Source organism: Charadrius vociferus, unplaced genomic scaffold (genome assembly GCF_000708025.1).
Source record: "Charadrius vociferus isolate BGI_N301 unplaced genomic scaffold, ASM70802v2 scaffold259, whole genome shotgun sequence".
NCBI classification, from domain to species: Eukaryota; Metazoa; Chordata; class Aves; order Charadriiformes; family Charadriidae; genus Charadrius; species Charadrius vociferus.
In genome coordinates, this window is record NW_009661368.1 from 797373 (window position 1) to 805983 (window position 8611).

At 37.0% G+C, this 8611-nt stretch overlaps 1 protein-coding gene across 1 annotated transcript in view; it reads left to right on the forward strand.

Moving 5' to 3' along the window:
• The first annotated feature begins 1175 nt into the window (after positions 1-1175).
• Positions 1176-8611, forward strand: part of PARD6B (par-6 family cell polarity regulator beta) — a 10730-nt gene continuing 3294 nt past the window's right edge. The window contains exons 1-2 of the mRNA XM_009893488.1: positions 1176-1202; positions 1416-1638. Of these exons, the coding sequence (XP_009891790.1) occupies positions 1176-1202; positions 1416-1638 (250 nt within the window). The remainder of the gene's footprint in view (positions 1203-1415; positions 1639-8611) is intronic.

Below are 8611 nucleotides of genomic sequence, written 5' to 3' on the forward strand. Positions count from 1 at the left end.
TTGTTCCACGTGCCCTTCTGTTTTGCTTAAAACTACACTTGCTGAAGAAATTATTTAAAGTCTTTATGTTCACTGTAGGTCAGTTATAGAATTCACAAAAAAAAAAAATGCCACTAACTGACTTTGTTTTCTATTTTTTAATGATTAGCTTATTACCCTTTTAATTCATATACAAGCTGGTCTCCTTTTAGTAACCTGGCTGCTGCTATCTCTTAATTCCTTTTAACATCTTTGGTATGTTGTGTGTGCCTCATATGGAGGTTTTGGAGTAATTTTTGTCCAATATTCTGTTTGCTTTGGGTCCTGCCTGTGTTGGGCAGAACACTATCATTTTACCAGCTATGCTTGCTAAAATTACAATTTGTCTAGTCTACACCAAGTGCTTACTCTTTTATTTGCACCCAGTTTAGACTTATGCCTACCACCGCTGTATCATTGCTAGCATTGCTTTTTAAGAAGGGTTTTGTTATATAAGTGATTTAGGAGACCAAAGCTGCAGTAGACTAGGGAGCTGGGGTTTTTTTGTTGAAATATCATACCAACTAAAGGCAAATCCCACCCCTGAAAGTACAGTGCCAGTATTTAAATGTTTTTTGCATATCTTCTGAATCTTGTCTGCATCATACTCTGGATACAACCACATTTTAAAAGACTACGCAATCAAGATTTCAGTGTGGACTATGCAGGCAAATCTTCTGAATGCTCTTAAGGAGTAGCAGCTGGTTGCCTCCTTTATATCTCTCTTTAGGTAAGAGCAGAATTGACTTGAGATCAGCTCACTAAAGCTTTACTGCACATAGTTTGTACTGAAAAGCTGCAGCCATTCTTTGTAGTCTTCAGGTCAAAGTGGCTTTTTCCTTTCTTGTCTGAACAACTGGGAATCTGGAAACTACTCAGTCTTGCATAGGTTAACCATAGCTGTATAAGAATCTACACATACCATTCTAAAGTGCACTGAAATTTCTTTGAAAAAGTTCCAGGTAGTCACATACCATAGGAGGTTGATCATAATCTTGTTTTTGGGCCACCAACATCAATGCTGGGTATGAATACTGTCCCTTACCAAGAGCATGGCTGTTTCATAAGCATGTAAGAATCTGCAATTATTCTTGAACTAGTTTGTCACCTTAATGCTAAGCTCCCATACTAGTGAATGCTTTGACCTAAACGGAACAATGAAGACAACTTTTGAATATGCAAAAGTATGTGTTTTATCAAGACCAAAAATAGTTATAACTTTGGGAAAAAAACCCAACCCCAGTTTAAACTGACCTTTTTATGCTACTTGAACATTATTGGTTCTAGTTTTTAGTGCAGTTTTAATTCCATAACATTTTTGGTTTAACATTCAAATCATTCTATTGCTTGAGGATGTTAGATTTCCATTTAATGATGTAAGATATATTTTGTTGTAGTTTGGAGCAGAATTTCGACGATTTTCTCTGGAGAGATCCAAACCTGGGAAGTTTGAGGAGTTCTATGGATTGTTGCAGCATGTGCACAAGATACCAAATGTTGATGTTCTAGTGGGATATACGGACATTCATGGAGACCTGCTGCCTATCAATAATGATGACAATTATCATAAAGCAGTTTCCACAGCCAATCCTCTACTCAGGATTTTTATTCAGAGGAAAGGTAAGTGCACTTAAAAGTCAGTGAATCATCTGTTTATCCAGTTATACTGTGCTGTAGTAAACACTGTGACGTATGGAGGAAAAAACCCTTCAGTCCTATTTCATCATGTTGAATTCCGTAATAATTATGGATCACAAAAGGTATTCACAACACATGGCTCTTGTAAGAGCTTCCTCAGGCAACCTATTTATACTTTGTGCTTTTTTGCTTGTATTTAGTTCAGGTTAAAGTCAAGTTAAATCACTAGTAAAGGCTTCTTTCTGGTTTTATGTAAGTGAGTGAAAATAAACTTTAAACCCCTAGGGTTTTCTGCTCTGTATGTTGGTTGTCTTTCACTTAAAATTCTGATCTTGATCAGACAAGAAGAGTGGCCGTTAGAGGATGGAAGGGAATCTTGAAAGTCTTACTGTGTGAAGTATTAAATGTCAGTATAAATTAAAGACTAACTTTGTAATATGCTACTTTTATCACACTTTCCTAATAAAACATTCTGAAGCTTTTAAAATGACAAGCTTATTTCAGTTAGCAAATCTCAAATGTGGGTGCTTCTCAGTGTGTTGGTTTGCCTTTAAAAATAGCGTGTCTTCTAGGCACAAAGTTCGGGTTGTCTTTTTCTAGTGTCTGCTTTTGTTCACGAAAGGAGGAAAAAAAAAAAAAAGAAACTTGAAGTTGTATTTGTTCTTGTCCAGGAGAACATATTCAGTAGATGGAACTAAAGGGGTGGGGAGAAATCTCTGGATTAAAACAATTTCAGATCACATCACTAGAAGTCAAGAAAACCTGATTTCTGTGCTTGTTGGTTTCCTGCTTACTTGCATACGGGTGTGAGCGTGCATGCATTGTGTGTGTATATATATGAACACATGCATATGCAATTCCTATCCTAATAAGGCAATCAACTGATCTTTGAATAGCAGACAGCTTCTTGCTTGGCTAGTTTATAAAGATGTGCACTGTTTTTGGTTGTTGTTAAGACAGGCTTATTTTCCTTAGAAAGCACTTGAGCATCGGAAGCTTTATCAACTTTCCCACTCGAAAGAATGAATAAGCTCCACAACAGCCTGACACAAAAACAATATTCAAAACAGTGTGGCTGCCTGCCAGCTGCTGTGTTGCTGGCAAAATGTGTTTGTTTTGTTTGTATTGAGGATAGCATAGTCTAGTAAGACCTATGTTTTCAGTCCTGAACTGCCAAAGGAGTGAACTATTTGCTTTAATAGAACCTAGAGATAGAAAAGGTCTATGATTCCATTTAATCTCCTACAGTAGCCATATGACGAGAACAGATAAGCCACTTTGTCAGACTGGGATTATTGAGTTTATATTTTAACACCATATGTTTTTAGATTGTTACTAGTGTTACATGTTTAATGCTGACTGTTACTAGTGTTACATTTGTAACACCTTATATCTTCATTGTACCTTGAAAGCACAATGGATTATTTCTTATTACTCTGGTGTCAGGAATTGATAGTAGAATTGATATAATGCACAGACCTAAAAATAAGATTACCCACTTAAGTTTATCATGCCAAGAATTGATTAGCAGGAAAATCCATGTAGAAAGTATCAGTTGTCATCACCTTCCCTTTGAGACTGAAGTCTTCTGGCGATAGATTTTTAGGCAATAAAGAACCCAGACTGGCATCTGAGTCCAGGGCTTCCAGCACTGTACTTTGTTCTGAATTAGTTGTGGCCATTTTGATCACTTCTGTTGATTAAATTGAGGCTTTGATTCCATTAGCATCTTCGCCATAGAGAACAGAGGTTTGTTTGATGTAAAATAAGGAAATAACTTGATTCTGTATTTTATTTGTGATAACTCGCCTGTAACTAAAGTTGGATTGCAGGAGTTAGAGATGTGTCTTAATTTGTGCATCATAAATTTGTTTAGGTGAGATTAATTCATCTGATTGCACATATCTTTATTAGGTATACCTCTGAAATTGAAAATCAAATATCTGAACAAATACATGCTATTGATGGGACAGCTTTGATCTGTGCTGTTTTGGAACTGTAACTAATAAATGACAGAAGTTACTTTTCTACCTGCAAGGCTTCTTGTGGCTTTCATACATTGTCTTAAATAATCTGAAAAATTTCTGTGGATTTTCTGATGGAACTTTGACTTGTTTGTATTTCCAGCACTAATAGTTGGGAATTTAAGTTTTTTGACAAAAAGCCGCTGTGGGGAAGAGAGAAAGTTTTCTGCTGTCTTAAAAGACAGGAAATTTTATTATACTATCTTACCTATTGAGAAGCTACATGCAATTTGTGGAAAGCTAACATAAGGTGTGAGCAGACTACAATAAAATCTAGGGTAAATAGTATTAACTTATTATATTGCATCCAAGAGACTCCTTAAGGGGTTGAAATGGGAACAACAAGATGCTTTTGCAATATTATTAATAAGTGACAATTGTGATAATGAGACTTCGAAATTTCAGAAATTTTGTTATGCCAGAGTAAGCACTCTTTTCTCTTTTGTTCGATTTTGACTTCTAATTTATGAAAGCTAGAAAGTTGTCTGTCATAAGCATTATTCGTATTGGTTAATGTGGTGTGATCCTGTAATGAAATGAAATCAAATCACATTATTCCACTTAGACTTTTCTGATTGCATTTAACTAAATCACTTTAAAATATTTTAAACTGCTCCAGTGCTCAATCTAAACTGGAGCTTGATATTGCACAAGTCAAGAACGGCTGTCAGTTTGCAGAAAACAGTTGCTTATTGGAATTTCATTCTGCAGTTTAACAGATTAACAGGTTCTGTTAACATCTGGAATGTAAAGGTTAAACTGCTGTATCATGATTAAATCCAGATGTATGGGAGTCACTCTGTCTGTGAGAAAAATCTTACTGAAGATAAAATGGGGGGGGAGGGGCATAGTCCACACAGGCCCTGAAGAGCGGGTCAGTGTTGGGGGACTTTGCATTGTAAATATAAGAATAATAGAGATTATAACTTAACAAAAGATGTCCTTAAGACTCACTTGCAGGATATTAAATTACAATATACAACTCATGCAAGTTCTGCATGTACATGGCAGTATACAGTAAGAAGTGGGTTCTTTGGTTAATTCATTTGTGCCTTGAGATAAACTTTTTCACTGAGAAGCTTTATTTTGGTGAAAAGTAAGAGGAGTTGGCTTTTTAAACAGCTCTCTGGAATATCCTAGCTATTCTGAGTTGTCTTCCTAAAACCATAGGTTAGTTTCCTAAAGCCATGTTTTGTTATAACTTGTGACTAAGTAAGAGACAAGATTTATTGGGACTTACTTAAAAAATGTTAAATTGCATCTATGTTAAAATGCACTAATGATTTGGGGGTTTTAAAATTTAATTCTTGAGAGGTGACTCTACATTGTTTTGCAAATAGATCAGGGAAACGTTTTAAATATCTGTATCGAACAATGTTAAATTGAAACTTAGGCTTTTATTTTAAATTTCAGGTAATAAGTATATACAGATTGGTGCCATCTTGAGCTTGAAACTTGGAGGAGAAATTATTCCTGCACTATGTGAACATTCTCCTTAACACTATCTGTAGTTAACACCTTGTCCTTTGGCTATATGCCAAAATATTTTCCGCTGCAGCTTTAAACTGATTAGCTAGGTGCCAGAACAAAGATGCTTTTGTACTCGAGAATATTGCTTTAGAAAATTTGTTTAGCAGTAGAAGAGAGGTTAAACAGAGTCATGCTGGTTGGCTGAGATTTGGAGAGATGAGTTTTCATCAACTTTTTACTATTTCTTTTTTCCCCACAAACTGTGTAACTTTAACTGTATATCTTAAGGTTTGTACTAGTTTTGATTTTTTTAGACTACCAAGACTAGTTACAATACAAAACAAACACTCTGTGGTGCTTTATAGTTTCTTAAATGTTTTGACATGTGGCTTGCAATTTTGGGATGCTTTTACTTCAACAATGTGTCATGTAACTTGAGAAGTAAGTTTCTAGAAGCAAAAGCACCAGCTCAGTGTTATGACTTCGGATTGTTTGTTTGTCTTAAAGAGACCTTTAAAAGTTTGTCTCTTCCTATACTTGTTTTTCTGATCTTAGTTTTTGTTTTAAAAGCACTTTCGAATCTGTTAGTTCACATACAGATGTATTTACATGATATATCTTTAAGCCTTATCAGCTGGTAGTTGTGGGAAGGCAGGTTGGGTGATGATTTTTGTGAACTCTGTTCTCGTTGGGGAAGGAAGTTGTGAAAAGCCATGTGAATAGTTCTAGATCTGTTGGGTAAAGAGCACAAACGTACTGTGATCGTTTGCAGGACACAGTAGCTCTACTTCTTGGATGTGAAAAATGTGTATATGTTTGTATACCTAGTACATTCCAAACTTACAGTGTAGGCAACAGAAGGCCTGAGTGGCAGGAGAGGCATCCTGGTATGTGGCCTGCTATGAAGGTGAAGAAGCTTTACAGCCCACTGTGGCAAGCTGGGAACGTCGAATATGATATACATTTGATATGACAGAATGTGTAAAATACGATATACTCTGTCTGATTCTTTGGCAATAAGTTGAGCATGTGCACTTTGAATTTAAGAAGAAAAAAACCCCAAACTGAATACCTTCTAATGTTGCAATGCATGTGGAAGAGCATTTGTAAGAAAATCAATACTGACAATGTTTTCATACAGTTTTCCTGTGTACTGTTTCCAAACCAACTCTTGTAGTAAAAGCAGTAGAAACCTAGTGCTTCACTGGTACCAATATGTTAGTACCTACATCCTAGAGTTTTCATCAGCAACTTGCACTTTAGCACAAATAAATTGTGCCTGTACAATTTTCCTATTTTCTTTAGATGAGCTTACTCTAAAGAAAAAAAAAAGCATAATATGTCTTAAGGTCTGAACAATATGGAACTAATCAGTTGAAATGCTTCTGACTTACTCATTGGCTCTCTGGAGAACTTCCCAAAGAACAGAGCTCTTCTGGAGTAGTGTGGTGTTAAATGCCTAGAAACACATCACAACAACAAACCCCAAAGAAGTGAAGCTTTTGAAATGAGGCAAAATGACATGTCTTGTCCATGCAATGGCTCTCTGGTACTTGGAATATTTTTCGCTGGTCTTGTTGAATTTACCATTGATTGTGCAGTCTTAAAACCAGAGTTCTAAAGTATCAGAGATCTACACTACTTAGACATGCACTGTACAAAAAAGTTTTTACATAGTTTTTGAGATCACTAAGATGCATACTGGCTGCTGGTGGGGGAGGGGGAAATCCATGGCCTAAAACATAACCTTTGCACTCATTCACATTTTTAATTCTAATATTAAAGTCACCGTTGTCTATTGTTTGTCTAAAATCTTCACCTATACTATCACTTTCTTGCTGTCATTGTGTTACCTTTTACTGCTAAATACAAAATATTTAAAGCAAATCTAGTATCTTATTTCACAGTTGCCCTTTCCAAGTTGTTTTGTAAGCGATTGTAGTTCCAAGTAAAAAAGAGAAGCTATTGCAACTCATTGAATTGCAAAAATCCTCCCAGTGTAACAACCAGATGTCTAGCTTGAAACTGGTTGGATGGGTTGTCAGTAGAGATAAGGGCAAAACTTCTCACGCTTTTTTCTTTGATCATAAATTTTAAGCAAACTTTAAGAGAATTGCTCCATGTTGTCTGAAAAAATCAGCATGTTAGTTTTCAGCAGTGGAGTAGAGGATTTTTAATGGCTGATCTTCAATCAGTTAGATATCTCAAAATGCATTTTACAGAGAAAATGGTAAGTTTGTATTTTTGGAGCTGTTTTACACTTGAGACATAGTCCACCTGTGATATGCTTTGGTTTGGGAGGTTGGATTGTTTTTTACAAATCTTTTCTTCAAAACAACTGACTTAACACTCTTAGGTATCTGAAGAACAGATTCTAGGCTATTTTTAAAGCCTTCTTGCTTAATGTTGAGATCTAATGTTATTTTAATTTAACCTGAAATTACAGTGTGTTTTCTCCTTAACCTCTTTTGCTGAAGAACAATAGTAATTCTATGCTTTTCTGAGAGAACCCTCCAGACTCCCAGATAAACTAAAAATTATTTCCTGTATTCAGAATTATCTGATTTAATGTTCTCAAGCATAGCTAGTGTAGATTCTTCTGTTTGCTTCTACCTTCCTACTCTTTCTTGTACAATTTGTAGAATCATAGAACAGCACAGGTTGGAAGGGGCCCTGAAAGATCATCTGGCCCAACCTTTTATGGGAAGGGGAGTCTAGATGAGATTATCTAGCACCCTCTCCAATTACATTTTTAAAGCACTGAGTGATGGGGACTACACTGTGTCCCTGTGGAGGTTGTTCTAGTGAGTGGTTGTTCTCACTGCCGGGGAGAATGGGACCACTTTCTTATATTGAGATTAAACCTCTTCCAGTGCAACTTGTACCCATTGCCCTGTCTTCCCCATGTGCCTTTGTCCTCTTGGCAACCACCCCTTAAGTACTGCGGTGAAGTGTCATGTCTGTGTCCCTGTCCACCCCCCCGCCCCAAGCCTTTTCTTCTCCAGAGACAAATGACCTAACACCTTCAGCCTTTCTTCATAGGGCAGGTTCTCCAGCCCTTTGATCATCTTCATGGCCTTCCTTTGGACCCTCTCCAGTCTGTGTGCATCTTTCTTGAATTGTGAGGACCAGAACTGGACACGGTACTCCAGGTGTAGCCTGACAAGTGCTGAGTAGTGGGTTCATCCCATCTCTATCTCTGCTCGTAATGTCCCTGCAGATGCAGCCCAAGGATGCAGTTTGCCTCTGCTGCAGCAGCACGCTGCTGAATCATGTTCAGCTTGTCCACCAGGACCCCCAGGTCCCTTTCAGCAGGCTGCTTCCTTGCCACACAAATCACAGCCTGCACTGGGCTCTTTGGTTATCTCATCCCAGGTGCAGGACTTTGCACTTGTCTTAGTTAAACTTCATGTTGTTCTTGCTGGCCCAGTCCTAGATTTAGCTTCATTTTTACCTGCTGA